Here is an 18,296-nt window from a genome sequence, read left to right as displayed (position 1 = left end):
GCTGGTGACATGCTGTCACTGCAGATAAACTTTTGTGCCAAATTCTGGATACTGCAAATATTCATGGTAACCAGTTTAACAGCAGGCACTGAATTTGCATTCAAGAGATCTATACAGGTGGACTGATACGCAAACAGCAGTGTTTTCACAGATCACACACAGGTAGATTTTTACTATTTGTGGTCAGTTTCAGAAGAAAAAATAAAATAATCACATAGATATGACTGGTACAGTGCTAGTGGTAGGGAATAATTATTTCTATGTATACAAAGATATAAACAAGCATCGATCCTTATTCTGGCTCAGTTCTGCAGTCCCTTCTAATGCTCATACAAGTGACATGGACTTGGGTGATTCTTGCTGCCTCATCCTCTGGAGCCCCACAGGATGCCCCAAAGCCTCCCCAGGTCCTGCAATGTGCTGACTTCCTGATGGAGACCTGAGCTACAAGCAAGTTCAAATGGCTTGCATGGGACCTGGGGATGCCTGAAGCTTTCTACAGCTCAAAGACTCATACACCACGTGCACGAAAACTGTAGATTTTTTTCTGTAAGAAGGAAGCTGTCACTTACCGACAATTGTACGTCCATCTCCTCCTAATTTCACTCGGAGAGGGTTGCCTTGGGAATCTTGGAGATATTTTCCTTCAACATTTAACACTAGCCCTCGGTCAAGATCTACAATCTAAAAGCAATAGATGGACTCAAGTTTAGCTAACACAAGAGGAGGTGAAATGAAATTTCACAGCAACAGAAATCCTGGGGAAATTCACATGCTACGTCTGATGTTCAGGGATCACTACAACACCCACAGACTTTTAAAAGCAAGTCACTAATTGTATAATAATCACTGAAAAATCACTACTGAAGAAAGCAAATCCCCATGAGCTGGGCTCCAGAGTTGCACAACAACCATATGTGTATTGCTTACTGTAGCTCTCTTGTGCAAAGGAGCGACTCCCTTGATTTTCTTGGGCTGTGCAACTTCTAAGGTGGATTCCTGTAATACTGATTTCAGTATGACCCTGAGCCCTTTTGAAGACAGGATTTAAAAGTATGTCTACTAATAAAAAAAAAAAAAAAAAAAAAGGAAAAATTAAACTAGTTAATTTAGGTTGAAACGGCAGTGAAAACAAAGTAGCTAAGATTTTAACTGGTGTAGGAGACTGAAGAAAAGCCTCTGTCTCATAAAACAAATCTGTCCGAGAGCTTAGATTGAATTCAAGAGGTAACTGCAGTTAAAATCCAGTCCTCGTTGCTATTTCAACCCAAAATAGCTGAATTGTATGCTGTTTTAACCTGAGGTAACAGACACTGAGCCACAGAACACAAAAATGCAAAAGGTGTTAAGTGCTGGGAGGAAACTGGGAAGAGGACGTGAGCAGCAGTTCCAGGTTGGCAAGACAGACTTACATTTGGTGCTGGGGAAAAGACTGTAGCAGGAGGGACAGTAGATCATGAGATCAGTCTCTGGAGCCCTCCAGGCCCCAGATGTTGACATAGATCGTCTTATGTCACCTTTATAAGGTGTTCATCCTGCTTGCAGCAATGCCCTCCTGTTGTGGGGTAGAGAGAGATGCCCCATGGCCTCCCAAGGACCTTTCTAGCCCACTTTCTGAAGTCTATTTAAAGGGCTTTGGGCATGCTTTTCAAGATGCTTCCCTTGAATGCGACACAATTGATGCACCTTTTTATACTCCTCTAATGCAAATCTAAGACTGAAGTGGCCATAAAATAAATGTCTTTATGTGTCATACTGTGTGTGAGCAGCATTACTGATGCCAGGGAGGCTGGTCATAGTCTCCTGCTGCTCAGAATTTGGGCAAACACACAGGAAACACCAGTTCCTTCCTTGCGCTGGTTGGTTCTAAACTCACTGGAAAGGCTTTTAAGACAAGGTCTGGGCATGTAGGCACCTAGTGGGGCTTTCCTATCAATGGCATCTGAACTTTTCTGAAAATACCACTGGAAACATGTCTGTACGAATGGCAAAATGCTTACAGATACCTACGTATGTGCATTTAAAGCAGTGACACTTATGGAGTAACTTTACATTTTGATACTCTTGCTCATGAGCTTCTCCTTGGAGTGTGAGTCTGGGAGAAGCATTGCTGAACACGTCTTTCACAGCAGCTATCCCAGGCAGTCCCCACTCATACTGCACAGCAGACAAGCCCTGAGTCACTGGGGAGCGTAAGTCCCACTGACTTTGAGGAAAAAATGTTTCACTAAATTTATGGGAGCAATGCTATAGTTGAAAATTGAAGCCATCAAGCTTTAAATCAGACATTTAAAATGTTCAAATAATGAAATGCAGAATTTGTCATTAGATTTTAATGGAACAGTGGAAACTAGATCACCAAGTATAACCTCACTTTACAGCTTCATTGACTGAGGGCACTGTTCTCCTTTCTTTTCTTAATGAAAATGTAAGTACAATAAAAGGCCAAAGCATCTTGAATTTGGAGAGAAGGTCACCCTACCCACTTTGTTCCTTGAGGGCCATTGATTACTCTCTGTCCACTTGGTTTTCCATTATTACCAGGTATTATTTTTCCATTTCCATTTTTCGTTGTAAGATTAGGTCTGCCATTGTAACCTGAAACAGAGAAGAAAACACACTATTCTGAAGAAAGCTGTTCAGCCTACAAACCACATTTTCAAATGCAAAGAAATGCATTTTCTGGACATAAACAAGAGCAGAGAGAGCCCTCACCACACTTGGCAAACCAGGCATTTCATTTCTGCTTGGAGCAACTGTTGTGACACTGTCAGATCCCTGCAGCTGCCACAAGCAACTGAAATGGTTTCTTCTGAAGAGGTTAAACACTCATGGTTTGTTTCTACCATGTTTATTAGGTCTCTTTATTCCTTCCTGGTTTTTTAAGAAAGCAGGGCAACAATTCTAGATGGCAATATAGCCATTAAAATGTTTGTGATCTTCGTAAACACTTGAGGAGTGGGGTTAGGAAAGAAACCCTTGTTAAACACAACCACTTGTTCAAACCTACCCTTATAAAAAGCTGTAGCGACGAACTGAAAGGAGAGAGGATGAGAATTACCATTATTTTTTTTTTAACCTGTAAAAGGAAGGACTTTCCCTCTCTAGCTGAAAAAACAGTGCTATACAGAGGCACACTCAGCTCAGAAGTGGAAAAGCAGTGGCACTGAGCTGGGGGCCGTCCAGCTCAGAGAGGGCAGCAAATTTCACATCCCAGCTCAGACACTTGCCTCCAGAAAAACATATATGAAAATATACACATATATTAACTGAAGAAAAAAAAACCCCCATATATATTAACTGAACATTCCTCGGCTATTAACTTCCCAATTGCATGGCTAGCAGTAAGCTGGTATACAGCCTCCATAGAGAAATCTATTATTCTTTCATGCTATGCATCTCATCCTCCATGGTATTATTTAAGGTCCACTCCCATCTTAAAGCTCTGCGAGCTGGTGGACCTCTACACAACACTGAGTCTGACTAAATCATAGCAAAAGCCCAGCTGCATGGTCCTCACTGTATAACACTGAGGCTGCATTGAACAAAACATTATTAACTACATATAGCATGGAAGGTATTTACTAAAACACTCAGGTCACTCAGTACTATTTTGGATGTCCATGCATTGGAGGGAGAAAAAATATTTCTACCTAGCAAAGTCACCAAGACTGTCTGGGATTCTCCATAGGTAACGTGGGGAATCGATAGGTGACATATCTTGATGTGTAGTGGACCCTATGTTCCACTACCCAGGGTCAGCAGATATTCTGCCAGAAAGCAAGCCTCTAACATTTGGGGTAAATCACAGCCATAAAGGTTTTAGAGGGCCTGACTGTGATATGAGCAGTACTCAAGAGGAATGTGCAACCCTGAGCTGTCACTTAGAAAAAAAGAGGAAAGTGGCTTAAAAATTAATTAAAGAAAACATAGAATGCCAGGACAGCATGAGGAAACATCTTTTTGCCTAGGCGTGGGAAAGGTAGCACTATATAACCTACAAAAGCCTTTTAGTTATCCATATGATGAAGAGCAATATACCTGAGAGGCTGTCATATTCTGAGTACAAATGTGCTTTCAGTGAGCATTCAGTGAAGTCATTGCTCAATAAAGAACATAGCCCTTCTTCCAATTTAGTACCTAACTGTCATCTCCTCATGGGATCCTGTGCCGACCAGACCACAGGAACAAAGGCCTGGGGCACCACATTACATTGATTAGGCAATGTCCTCAAGAACCGGGCTCCCTGAGAACCACCAAAATAAAAAGTAATACATTATACTAAATAACTGAACCTGCATTCTGATGGAAGACTTTTCATCTAACTGCTGATCTTAGGAAAAACACAATTCAGTGACATTACTACAACAAAGACAAGATACCTTGCCTATAAGGAGGTCTAACAAATTGCCGTTGGGAAGGGCTCCGTAGCCTGGAGTTCAATAGCCGCTGGCGAGGGGACAAAGTAGAAGAAGAAACTGTTGGAGAAATAGTGTGTGTGGTGGTAGATGCAGAAGAATGTGGCCAGACAAAGCTCGGTTTAGATGGAGTGTGCTTGTTAGAGAACTGAGTAATCCGTGATGCTATGGCAGAGCTTCCTGGTGATTCAGGAGAAGATATTTTTAATATTGGAGTTTTTTCCTTCTCTTCCTCTTCAGAGCTTACTTTGTGAGGTAGAAGAGTGTCCATGGATTTCCTTTTATTGCTAGTAGTGTCATCATATGCGTTTTTGTTACCTCTAGAAACAGAAGGGGACCATTTTGCTGCCAAAGATGTGGGTTTCTGTTCCACTTCTTTCTGATCATATTCACTGTAATAATCATCCTCTTCATTAGAAACTGACTGACGAGATTTAGATGAAGAGGAGGAAGGAACTTTTCGAGGATGTTCAGCTTTGGACATTTTTGAGGGCAACAAGCCATATTTTTTCTCTGTTTGGGACACTGTTCTTGTAGCGACCCTTGAGCGAGTAGGTAATGAAGGACGAGCTTGTCTCAAAGAAGTGGATGACAACCTTGGATTATACTGGTTGTCTTTTCCTGTATCACGGGCAGAACTAGAGTCTGGCTGAGTAAGTTTTGGGTTGTTGGAAGGTACCTGAGAACCTGGCTGCTGTTGCTTTGATAGAGATGGATTTGAGCCTCCCTGAGAGAAAGATGCAGGTAATCCCCTAGAAGAGGACACCTCTTTAGGAAACACAGAGCGGCTACTTGCTCCATCACTGCCTTCTGTTACATCCTCATCATCATCTTCCCGCAATTCTTCGTTACTCTGGGATGAGATGGGAGATGGGAGGCGCCGGCCCCTTGAATGCAGTAAGGAAGGACTGGTTTGTGCCCCCTTTGGAGGCTCTGAGTGGGAGGTCTTCTCCAATGGGAGATGAGAGGGGAACATCTTTTTAGGTAAAGATACACTTGGTTTTGATCGAGCAAGCACTTCTTTTACCTCTCGGCTGTCCTGCTCTTCAGGCTTACGTTTGGAAAGAGAAGACTGCAAAAGAGAATGCTTTTCTGGGGCAGCTACTCGACTTTGTTGTTCTTCTGAGTCAGAGCGGGGTGACTTTTCACTGTGTGTCTCTCTGAGGTGAGAATCAGAATTGACCTGAGAATTTCTTCTCTTGGAATAGACTGCTGAAGAAGACTGCCTGGAAGACGGTAGAGAAGGAAATAAGGGGTTTGTATCTTGTGAGTCCTCCCTATAATTCTTATCAACATCCTTTCCGTCAGATTTGGTACTGGTGGAAGTGCGAGAGTGAGGTGACGCGTGACCGGAAACAGCAGACCTCGATGAGACTGCCACCGCAGCTAATTTTGAATCCTTCCATGTGCGAGAACTAGAGCCTGAGGGAAGCCTTGTGTGCTGTGATCTAGAACTGGACCGTCCTGCTCTGTCCTCTGCTTCTTCACTGTCGAACTCATTATGGCTACCATGAGCATGGGAATCTGCTGATTTGGAAGAGGGTTGATGTGAATGACCTAGAGAGCCAGACCTACTGCGATGGCTTGGGACAACCTCATGAGAGATAGCAGACTGCTGATTTGATGGTGAAGCCAGGCGACTAGGCTCTGAAGTTTTAGAAGACACTTTCACCAGCATGGGATCTGGCTTTCCTTCCACATTACCCGCAAGATCATTATTTTTGGCAGGCAGCGGATGGGAAGAGGTTTTAGAAGGCACATTAGTGTTGCTTTGCCTCAGTTGCTTTGTTTCATTATCTGTGTATTTAGGAACAGACAAGGCAGAAGAGTGTTGTACTGATGATGGTAACGGTGCTGGTGGCTCATGTTTCTCTGTGCTCGTCTGCCGTAACACATCTGATGTATGGGTTCGAACGGAGGTCCTCCCTGAGGCAAGGACAGGGTGGACTGGCCGACTAAGGGGTAAGGGTCTAACATTCCTCCTCTGATCCTGGGCTTTTGGTGGCGTCGTTGGAGCTTCTTGGGAAGAATCTTGATCATCCGTCACCTCAGTGGATTGGAGATCAGGCTTCAGCTCTCCTGTCTTTCTAGAAGGTAACTGAGATTTACTTGGGACCCCTCGAGTCAAGATTTTATTCTTATATTCAGAAATAAGACTCTTTTTATCACTAACATTAGGTGAACGAACAGACGACTGCTTAGAGGAAAGCGATGGCTGGACTTTTGAAGAAACAGAAGAAGTTTGAGAAGGAGATGAGCCAGCATTCCCAGGTTTTTTAGCCTCTGAATTATCTTCAATATTTGTTTGTTGCTGACCAGTTGAATCCTCATGAGCAGCTGGGGGGGGAAAAAGTGTTTATTCACAACAATAGAAGAAGCACAAAAAAATGACCAAGAGAAGAAACCAGCCAGATAGCAAGAACAAAACAACTTATGAGAATATGAGACAATAATTACTGTTATATTAACCAGCCTGTGCAGTCCAGCTGAGTAAGTTTTGGTTTGTAGGAAGGTACCTGTGTGGAATTATTGTAGCTTGGGTAAAACTTAGAGCAATTAAAATCAAATATCTAAAAGCAGGGACTGCAACATCCTATCATCAGTGGTACCAAATTCTCAGCAGAGCTTAGTCATGTTGATGGCATGGTGCTGCCATCTGAGGCTGTGGCCCACCTTTTTAGTTAACTCAGCAGATCTTCTGTCCCCACAACAGCATCTTTTTGGCAAGAAGCAAACGCAGGGTGTAGTATCTGAGTAAGCCACTGTAAGTGACTTTCAACAGTGGGAGTTGTCCGGAATAGCGCAACCAAAGAAAGACCCAAAGCATTGCATTCTTTGGCCTTTGGATAACAAAAGCACATAGTGTTTTCATGCAGGAAATAGAGTATGGTATGCATTTATTTAAGATGTTAAAATGTCCATAAAATGACCTTTAACATGCTGCAGAGTGACCAACGCTTACCTACAAGCATCTCTTTGGACAATATAGTGTTGAAAAGAGCTTATAGAAACAGTATTAAGGAAGTAAAATCCCATGGGTTAGATGGAGTACAGGGGAAGCTAAGTCAGTAAGAATTAACGTAACTGGGACCAAGGCAAGAATGGGCTGACTATGCAATCGGTGCATAGCTTGGTGCTCACCTGCTGGGATGGCGACACTGAAGGCTTTAGACTGAGGACCTGGTCCCTTCCTGTTTGCTGCACGAATTTTGAAAATATAGCGCTCCCCGGCCTGCAGACCATCTATTATGGCTGATGTTGTAGCTCCAGAGTAGGTGATGGACTTTGCTCCAAATGGCTTGAGAGCCGGGGCGTATGAAAGAATGTATTCTGAAATGATTTGGCAGACGGTTGGAAGGAGGAAACTGAAAACAGTCCTGTTTCCAGCGGACAGACTGTATGGGTAGGATGAATTAGAACGTGCATTACTAAAATTAATACACTAGCAATGCACGCCGAGTCAACAGCTGGAGTATAAAGACATGAGAGAGAGAGATATACATATATATGTAGGTAAGTTGAACATTTGTCCATCTTAACAGACAAAACCAAATCACATCAATGACCTAATGACTGAGACAGAATATGTTAGCTATACCTTTGTAAAAATACATAAGCAACAATGCCCATCAGAGTGAAGTGTCACCAAGAGGAGCCAGACGACAGCCGTGCGCACTTCCAGAGAAGGTGTGGGGTCCATGAGAAAGTTACAGCACCAACTACTGCGTGGTTTGGTGTGCTGCACCAGGAGACCTTTTTTTGTTTCTGGACACCAACTAATAAAGGGAAAAAAATGAGTCCTCTGAAAAAAATCAACTGCCCTAAATCAGAAATGACAGAGGAAACCTACAAAGAGAAAATGCACTGGAGGCAGAAAACATGTATGAACATTGCCAGGAAAATACACACTGTCCTACTATTTCTGGAAATCTAGTCTGAAAGACTGCAAATGCTAGGTAGTGGGGATTGCTATGATCAGGATACCTGTGTTGTTACGGCTGATGAACCACGAGCAGATTTGAGACTTCCCAAGAGAAAGAGAATTTTGAGCTTACTGATTCGCTACCAAGATATTTGCAATCAACAACACATGATCCAGAGAATATTCTTCCAAAACATAACTTGCTCACAATGGTGGACAACACACAATTGCATTGCTGACTGTAGCTATGTCCACAGCAAATAAGAATCTTTAAAAATTTTCCTTTTTCACAGAAATTATTTGGAAGAAGAACAAAATGGTATATTCACATAATTATTGTTCAAGACATCATCATTAAAATCAGGTGACATTATTCATTACTATTAATTACTTTCTTATCCTACATTTCCAACAGAGCCTTGACACACCTATAATTGCACTGTACTTTAAGACCCTAGTCACGCAAAAGCAGCTCTGCTAGTCCACTGTGGTGAAACTCTACCAGCTCCAAAAGCCATATACTCATTCCTCAGCAGTGCTGCAGCCTGAGGGACATCCCCATGAAAACACCAAAGCACTCACTTTAATCTTCAAAACAATATTACTGCAGTCAAATATAAGTGTTTCCAGCTGAGTCTTTGCTTAGGAGGGGTTTTAGCTGTAATCTACAGGCCAGTAGGTAAAATTCATGCCTGGGTGATTGAAGTTCTTATTCAGAAAAGATACTTCTACCAGGAAATAACAGCACTGCGTATTGCCAAATGGTAGCAATAGCACGCCTGTCCAACAAAATCAAAATCTGACACAGTGTGCTTAACTACAGCCAGAGCCAGAGAGAGCAAAGCAAGGTCTTGTTGCCACTTCAGAAACTCACCCTGCTCTCATCTTTCAGTTTAGGATTACTGTGGTACCTGTGCTCCGTATTAGCTTTCTGTATTGAGAGAAATTTCACCCCTATAGCAGTAATTGTAGGCATGAAAAGGAGGCTTCCCATTACACTCCCAAGGACTGCAGGTAAGATCTCAGCCATGTGCAGGCTTCCTTTTCTTTTCAATCCTCTGAAAGAGGCGTGGGTATTGGACCAAAACAGGGTTTTGAAAATAAATTCCAAGGGCTGCCACTTTTCTCTCTCTACACAAAGAAACACAATAATACTTGAGGAGTCACAGTGCCATGATGGGAAACCTCTAGAACATAACAACATCTTTAAAAATGGGAAACTTAATTTTTTTCTGAAAACGAGCCCATATTCATTGTGTTAAGAAATAAACCATGCATGGGTCATCAAAATAAAGAAAAAAATTCATCAATACTTTATATGCAAATGCATTTAATGCTCAGTTGAAAAAAAAATCAATGTATTAGAAGACATGGTAAGCTTTGGATTTTTTTTGTTTGTTTTAAGATACACAGGAGTTGCTTTAATTGCAGAGGCACTGGTGTAACTTCTGGTAACTCTCAGATGGTTACTGGAGGACATTTTCTCTCATTACTTTAATATGTGGTATAAATATATAAAAGGACAGGGTAGAAAAACAAAAGGACCAAAAGACAAAAATTCCAGGTTAGTGAGTGCTATCAAAACGACCATGAACTGCTAATTCAGTAACTTCATTTAGCCAGTATAAATATAATTTTTGTCATTTATTTAGTTTAAAAATAAGACCTCTCCTGTAATACTTCATACTCAAGAAAAACAATTATATATTAGACATGTATAAGCATTCAGCCCTTGAATATCAGGTATCTTTAAAATGATTGCCTTGGATGAATCATCTAAAGATCAGCAAACAAAAATGGACAAAGGGCTACAGACTGCTCAAAATTAGGAGCAGATCTGAAATTTCAGATAATGTCCCTGCATGACCCTACTTTAAGAAATAATATTTCTTGGACACAATTGCAGCTCCATTGAAGGAACTGGCAAGACTCCTACCGACTTCAAAGAGGAAGGAATTCCACCACTGCCCTGAAGAACACATAAAGTAGGTCTTGTATGCAGACACGGTACACTTCCCTCCAGGCCAAAGGTTTTTTAAATCCTGAGATGCTACAGTGCTGATAAGGCACCTCCAGAAACTTGTGTAACTCAATCCTGTCAACCACTGGAGAACAGGAGTGGCCAAAAAAATCAGCCTGTTCATTTTCAGAGGGAAAAAGGAAAAAAGAAATCCCAGAAAGCTTATTTTTAAAACCTATGCAAATAAATAGCCACTGACAAATTAGCTTTATGACCATGTACAATAACACTATAGTACACAGGGCTTATGCATGATATCTGTTGAAATCACTATTTGCGCTTGCTTCTTAAGCTGAGGCTTTCCTTCTGTGATAAACTAGAAATAAACCACAACATCAACCCACTCACTTTCTTGGGAACTACCCAACTTTTCCTTCTTCACCTAACTGTTACAAATCCTTTGGGAAACTTCCTTCTTGAGCTCCGTTTCGACCTGCTTATTAATGGAAGAAGAGGTAAGCATGCACACATTACACCCTGGGAAGCTCTGTGACATCCCAGGCACACGGTGACAATGGCTTCCCAGCGGCGGTGCGGAGACGCTGGGCTGGAAACAAGAAAATCCTGCTCAGGTATAAGCCATTAACAAGTGAAAAAATCCTGGCACAGCCAGCGGTTCCAGCTTGCTGCGGAGTAGCAGTCTGGCTTTGAGAAGACCAGCTCCTTGATGGGGTTAAAAACCAACAGTGATGACTTACCTTTGACTTTTCCTTCACTCTCTGGGAGAGCATCCCAGGATGCTGCTACAGACGTTGGTTTCCCCTTTAGTGGCCAAACATCCAAATTTTCAGGTGCGCTGGCAGGAGCTGTGAAACAGCCATATGCAGAAGAGGCAAGTAAGAAAAGTTGACCTACACAGCATACACCATTTGCTCCTTCTTCTCATAGCAGAAATTCCTATATGGCCATTTCAAAGATAAATGTGAAGAGCACGCATGGCTCAGGGCCATGTGTGCCTGCATTACATCTCTCTATCAGACTCTCGTGGTGAAATTTTATTCCATACTTTTAGGAACAGGCTGTCCATACAAGACTGCTACTGTGGCTTAGCTGGAATGACGTGGTAATTTGGTTGTCACGGACCACTTCCCTGTACCAAAGGGGCCCCACAGCTTCTCCATGCTGGAGGCAGGATTTAAATTTGCTGCCCACAGACGGGGACAGCAGCTGGGCTGCTCCTCCCAAAGGAAGGGGCACACCCAGCTGCAGGGGTCCAAGGTGCCAACCCGTCCCCCAGAAATATCCAAACCATCTCCCCGTTCTCGTCACACCGCAAGAGCAGCCCCGGTGTGCTCTCCAGGGCACTGCTGCAGGGATGCAGGCAGCAGCACCGAGGCTTTTCCCATGTCTCCAACCACTTATTCTGGCTTTCCCTCAAGTCAGGCCAATTTCACAGCTCAAACCCTAAGACTTGTGTTATCCCAAGGACCTTTGTATACATACCCGCCTCCGGGGTCCGTTGGTAAACAGACACGCTCCATTTGCCTTCCTTTTCTCCCTCCAAGATTTGGACAGCAAACTCATACATGGTGTCCGGCACCAGATTCTCCACCAGCACCCGCCGGTTGGACACCTGCTTGTAATCCCACCTTGCTGATTCCCCCTTTTCCCGATAGCGAACACTGTATTGCCTGGGATCAGAAACACACGAAAATAAAAATTTGCATGCTGAAACCTAACATTAGCAGAACCAGAGAGGGATGGGTCTGCTTTCCCCTCAGCTAGCCTGCTGCAGCTTACTGGGGAACCTACCAAAATGCAAACAACAAAGCACCACCACCACCAAGAGCCAGCATCTGAGCAAACTTTTGTGCATTCCTCTAACAGAGCCTGATTGCTTTCACCCCAAGGGATGAACCGCTCTTTCCAGCCTCTTACTCAAAACACGTCCTGCCCCGGGGGGGAAGCTGCAGGGCTTTCCGAACCAAGCCAGGCATCCCGTGGGGCTTCACACCACCATCTCACTGCCCCATGGCCATGAGCACGGCCAGACAGCTGGGAGCCCCTCGCTCCAAAGCAGCGCCAGCAGCTCAGTTCCCATGTGTCTGCCCAGATAACCACTTCCACAAGGAAACTGGGAACATTTAAAACTACCACTTCTCCTGCTGTGCCCCTCGGGGTGTTTCAGCACCAGGTTGCACAGCCCTTTGGTGTACCCAGGCTGAGCAACACAAGCCAGTGCTTTCAGACCTTTGGCAGTTTCCAGCCCGTTTCTCTGTTTATTTTGGTCTCCAACTGCTGCGGCATGCTGCTGCGAGCCAAGCTCTCCTGCTCACAGGAGCCCCCGACCTGCTCAGCCTCAGCTGCACGGGGATTCTGGGGGGTCAGCAGGTACAGGGGGCACTGACAGGCATCTTTCCCATTGCAGAAATGCTTCCTTCACCCGCCATATGGTTGTCTCGAAGCTGTAGTCTGTTCTGACAATCCAACTCAACAACTCGCCTCTGTGGGCTATGCCCTGTCCCCCACCCCTTCTTTCCCCATGAACACATGGGGATTTGCTGACCATGGTGATATGCCAGTATTTGAATAGTAAAATATCCCCAGTTGGTGCTGACAACATTTCAGAAGGGATCTAAACCCCTGTAGTCCAGCACTTAGACAGACCTCTAAATACCAGAGACCAGGGCGCAGGGAGGCAAGGAAGGTATGTCACCCCACATCCACCCACGTCAGGTTTCTAACAGCTTCTCTGAAGCATCCCCTACCAGCCACTGTCACAGGTAGGGATATGCAAAATCCTATGCCCTAAGCTAAATTATTCTCATACCAACTGTAATTAAATAAATGCAAAAGCAATCAGTAGTGCGTTGGTGGCAGTTCACCTTCAGTATGCATTCAGAAAAGACAGGGCTAACTACCTATTTGCTGCAACCTTCTGTTTTTCATACAGTGGGTCTGTCCAAGCAACGAGCACAGACTGAGAGGACATAACTCGAACAGTTATGTCTTGTGCCACCTCCACCTCTTCCTCCTCTGAAACAGCAAAACAAAATAGCGTATCAATAACAACATCGGAGTTCTCATAAAAAACAGTAACTGTCTTCAACTGACGTTATAATACACACACAGCACAGATGAATAACAAATACAGTGGTAGTGGAAAACCAAGTATATTGATTACTGATGGTAAACGATGGAAACATCATTTCTTCTGTTAGTTGTCTGCTTACAAGACCAGAGTACTAATATATTCTGCAGTCCTTCAATATTCTATCAGTCCCCAAACTGTTACTTACAGCAAATGTCTTATTAGCATACTGACATTCATAGTCTCTGGCAAACTCACTGCTACAGCTGCCTGGAGAGCAGAAATTTTGCCTTATGAAAAATTTTGAGATTTTAAAATTTTGTTTCATTTTGAAGGACAATACAACCAGGGACTGTCAAAAATTCTTCACAAGGGAGAATTCCTACATATTTTACATTTTTGAGTGCTTCAAACAGGTTGTTTGAATTCAGCTTTTCATTTTTATGGTATATAAGGCAAAAATAAAAAAAAAATTGAAAGAAAAAAAATCATTGAAGCAGGCTGGTTTGACATATCAGAACATCTTTTGCAGATAATTTACAAAACTTTAAAATTAAGTGAAACTAATTTGATTTTTTTGAGGTTTTTAATTTTGATGAGGCTCCTTTTTCTATCTGTCCATCAGAGTTTTTCCATTCTAGTCTACCTACCACCCCATGAAAGATTTATTACTCTTACTATTAGTGTCACAGCGACCATTCCCAAGTCTCCTGGAGGCACAGAATGCACCAGGTGCAACTTTCCAGCCCAAGTTTTACAGAAGATTAACATTGAAAAAAATATTGATGTCTCAGGAAAGGAAAGGGGCCAATAAACTCTGGAGTACTATTTTATTCTCTAGGGAACTTACTCATGTATGACGGAAGTCCAGGGAAAGATTGCCCTTCTCTTCAGTGGGTGACATGTTACCCCGAAACCCAGCACTGCCCACACAGTAGGCAGGCAGCGGGGAAGCATATTTCACTTCTTCCAATCAGGTTTTTAATGCAGAGGTTCTCAGACAATTCCACATTTTCCAAGCCAAACAGCTACTACACAAAAGTGGCTGAGAGGACCCACCTAATACTCACAAGGGCCTTAGGGGACCTATCACAAAGTTTTGCAATAGGAGCACCTGAAGAGAGAAAGTGAGCATGAGAAGTGGATGGCATCACCTCCCCAGAAAAGGTGTGAGATGGGACTTCAATACACCACGGTTCTCAGTTCTGACAAAGGTGTTCTCCATCACCATCAAAATATCCGAAACACGCTGCCACCCCCATGGCACTCTCATCACAATGTGAGGGGGTGAGGAAGCGGTGCTGGCATGGAGATGACTCAGAATCTCGCTCATCCTTTTTAACTTTGGCAGCACTATGTAATGCCTTCTTTCCAAAAGAAAGTGAAAACTTTTGCTGACCAGGTTTAGGCTTCTGGAAATCGACCCTTCAGAAAAGGGAGTGGAGATCTGACAAGAAGGCATACTGTTGTGGAGGTCCTGGCTTTGATTTAATCAAATCTTCTCATGTGGTTATTGCAGTGCATAATATTTGCCAATAGCTAGAGAGGAAGAGATTAAAAAAAACAAAACAAAACCCCCCAAAACAGAAACCCAACCAGCCATATTGCAGAGTGGTATCATTTTATTAATCCTGCTTGAATAAGAGGAGCAATCGGAGACATCTGTCAAGCTCTTTAATGCACAGAGAAAAACCTAGCAGCTCCAGCACAAAAAGACTTGCAGTCTAAAAGTCACAAAGCTATCTCATTGCATTCAAATGTCTCCATGAATTGACAGCAGATGTGAGCGAAACATACCTGTGACTTTTCTTTTGGTTAAAGATGACCTATAGACAGGTTGGCTCCGTCCTTGGGAGCTCCTTGATGGCAGCGAAACCACATGAACTGACTCAGAGGCTGTACATGCAGGGAAAAAACAGAGGCTTTCCTGAAACCTTTTTCATTGAAAAAAAATTTTAGTCTTTTCAGGCAGAACTCTGTTTTACTCTTTTCTGAGATACAAAAGGAGAAGTTTACTTGAAAGTTAATTTAATTAGAGTCACAGCATTTATGTCAGAGGGTTCAATACGCATGCAGTAAGAACAGTAAAGTTAGTATTTCAGAAGCAGGAAAGCAAATTATTAACATGAAAAGACCATTACAAGAGTCCTATATTCTATGTTTGACTTCTTCTCCTGATAATTTGATTATTTAAACAACATGTTCTTCCTCTTTAAAAAAACATGGTATAAAAGTAATGAAAACAAGAAGTAGATGCTCCGAACCATGTTACACAGTATTTCTCATCAAGATTAAGTTCTTTACTGAACTCCCGCTAAGTCTGTGACAAGATTTCCACTGACTTCTGTACTGCCTGGACAGGTTCTCAACCTGCAGAGCAGTGGTACATGCTGGGCATCAAAAAAACAGGAGAGCATCTCCCACATGTACGTGCCTTGACCCCGACACCTCAGCACACACGTCAGTGTCCCCTCTGCGAGCGGTGCATAGAAAGATGAAAAAGTGAATACTAGAGAAAGGATGAGAAATAAGTACGAGATTCCTGTTAGGAAAAGGGGGAATAACTGATAAAGGTGAATGAGGAGTTCCCTCCCTTTGGAGAAACGGAGAGCAAGATGTGTGTTTAATACAAAACCCACAAAGCAGAAGTGGAAATAGACATTTACATTGCAAAGCCAGGAATTCTGGCAGCCACGTGTGATTTTGGAGTCATCACCCGTCTTGTAACGCAAGACCAGACTATCTGTGGGACAGGCTTCCAGCCTACAGGAGAGATTTTGAAAGAAAGAAGCCTAACCTCAAGCAAACACACCTGAACAGCACAGGAACAAAGTAAGACTGGTGAGTGCAGACCTGGCGCCTGCTCGGGCAAGAGGAGCTCAGGCAGCAGGACAGAGACAGGTCAGCCACGACACAGGCAAGTGACACAAATAGCAGAAAGGGAAATGCTCAGCCTCTGGGGAAATAAAACTGTTGCAAACCCCATTGATATGGTTAGATGGGAAATCCTTTAAATCAAGGGCAGGTGATCTAGGGCATGAGTGTAACCCACCACTGCACGGCAGGGTAGGGAGCACAGAAGAGGCCAACCTGACTGTCTCAGGAGCCCTTAGTGACCAGGATCTCATGAAGGAACTGGAGAGAACACGGACATACGAGTGTAACACACTAGTATGGAGCCCATAAAGCAGTTTTAATGGTAAGTGTGGATATATTTAATTAAAGCACTATTTTTTTCTCCACTGGCCTGAAATAACGTAGGGACACAAAGTGTAAGAAGAGGACAAGAAACAATGGATTTCAGAGCAGCCCCACGGCATGCAAGGGGAATCTGAGCTATGGCTCTTCTCCCCAGCCCTTCCCTCTGCTATTAATATGAGTAACTCACACATGGTGTCTCTTTAACAGAGCATCAAGTTCTGCTACACTTTCTACCCTGTCATCGCATTTTTCTGTTAAGAACATGTTACAGAATGTGATTATAGTAAGCATTTTCATTTATAGAAAGAAGTCATTTTGATGGCTACAACAACATGTGATCTGTGATCACCTAGCAGCCACAGGGGATTACAGAAGTGTGCTAGCTCAGCTAGATGCTATCAGGGAAATCTGACTCACCTAGTTTTCTTGCTTCCTGGTTTTGTCGCTCTTGCAGCAGCGGAGCATAGCTCATCCTTCGGCTGCTCTCTCCATACCCACGGAGGTAACCTTGGGATCTGCTGCGTGGACCTCTGAAGCCCGCTCCATAAGGTGGCTTCCACCGAAAAGATAACCTGCCATCTGGAGACTGGGTGCGCATTCTCAGAGGTCTGCTTGGTATGTCCTTCTCTTTAAAAAAATAAGCAAACACACACACAAAACCCATTGCAGTTATTATGAAGCACGTGACATGTATAGCAGCCCACATGTCTGTTGCAAGAACATCTATCAAATAACGTCAGAAAAAAGGGCATAATTTTATAGTTTTTTTAATTTTGTTATAAAACCCAACTGCAGTAACAAGTTTTCCAACCGGGATGTACAATACTGAACAGTGTCTTTTCCCAGGCTCTTCAGACAGACTGGTGCAAGACACCAAAAGTGAAAACATATCATAATACAAGGACTCCTGCCAGAAACTGGGGATGTCTTGTAGCTTTCCTGCTTAATCTTTTCCTTTTTTTTTTTTTTTTTTTAAATCCCCTTTCCCTAGTTCAGGCACACCAGTACATTATTTTTTTGGCAAGTGCTAAAGGTCAGTGTAAAATGAAGCACAGAACCATTTCACTATTTTTAAACTTTCCTTTAGAAAGCAATCCACATTAAAAGCAGGTTCTCTTCTCCTAAACCCATCACTAATGGTTCTGCCCTCTGACAGCCTTGTATTTAACAGGTCTGTTCTGCACATGCTTCAACTCTTGACTTCCCAAATTCCCATTATACGATCCCTTGAGCATCCAGCACTTTAACAGGTACCTTATGCAAGTCGTTTATTTTTACATTTGCTGGCAAGTTGGCAGCATTCTTTTAAGAAGTGACACTGATGCAAGGATTACTCAAGCAACCAGTTTGGTTGCTCTGAACAGTATCTCCAGTTTTCATGGCATTCTCCATTGCATCTGACCTGCACCATGCCAGTGCGCAGGCTGCAAGCAGAGCAGACAGCAGGAAGAAACGTGCTGGTAGCACCAGCCAGGACTGAGATCTCCCACACTTGCAGCGATTTTTTTGCCTCTTATCTTTTACATTTTGCACTCAAAGCAGGACTCTCTCAGTCTCTTCTAGCAATACCATTCCACCAAGCACAAGGTTGTGTGAACCTGCCAGCACAGAGATTACACACTGTATTCAAACCCTCTCACACACTGGCTAAGCCAGTCATTGCAATCACAGCAATGTCAAGAGAACAAGAGGCTGGGACAGCAA

General features: G+C 43.2%; 1 protein-coding gene across 1 annotated transcript in view; it reads right to left on the bottom strand.

Annotated features, from left to right (window-relative positions):
- FNDC1 (fibronectin type III domain containing 1) overlaps positions 1 to 18,296 on the bottom strand; it is a 76,999-nt gene that overhangs the window by 31,992 nt on the left and 26,711 nt on the right. Inside the window, exons 2-10 of the mRNA XM_052784823.1 lie at positions 17,010 to 17,219; positions 15,189 to 15,287; positions 13,222 to 13,336; positions 11,804 to 11,991; positions 11,059 to 11,166; positions 7,560 to 7,748; positions 4,383 to 6,755; positions 2,483 to 2,598; positions 573 to 684 (exon numbers count right to left, since the gene is read on the bottom strand). Coding sequence (XP_052640783.1) covers positions 573 to 684; positions 2,483 to 2,598; positions 4,383 to 6,755; positions 7,560 to 7,748; positions 11,059 to 11,166; positions 11,804 to 11,991; positions 13,222 to 13,336; positions 15,189 to 15,287; positions 17,010 to 17,219 — 3,510 coding nt within the window. The remainder of the gene's footprint in view (positions 1 to 572; positions 685 to 2,482; positions 2,599 to 4,382; positions 6,756 to 7,559; positions 7,749 to 11,058; positions 11,167 to 11,803; positions 11,992 to 13,221; positions 13,337 to 15,188; positions 15,288 to 17,009; positions 17,220 to 18,296) is intronic.

This window comes from Harpia harpyja, chromosome 4, assembly GCF_026419915.1.
Source record: "Harpia harpyja isolate bHarHar1 chromosome 4, bHarHar1 primary haplotype, whole genome shotgun sequence".
In the NCBI taxonomy this organism is placed as follows: Eukaryota; Metazoa; Chordata; class Aves; order Accipitriformes; family Accipitridae; genus Harpia; species Harpia harpyja.
This window is presented reverse-complemented; position numbering and strand designations above follow the sequence as displayed.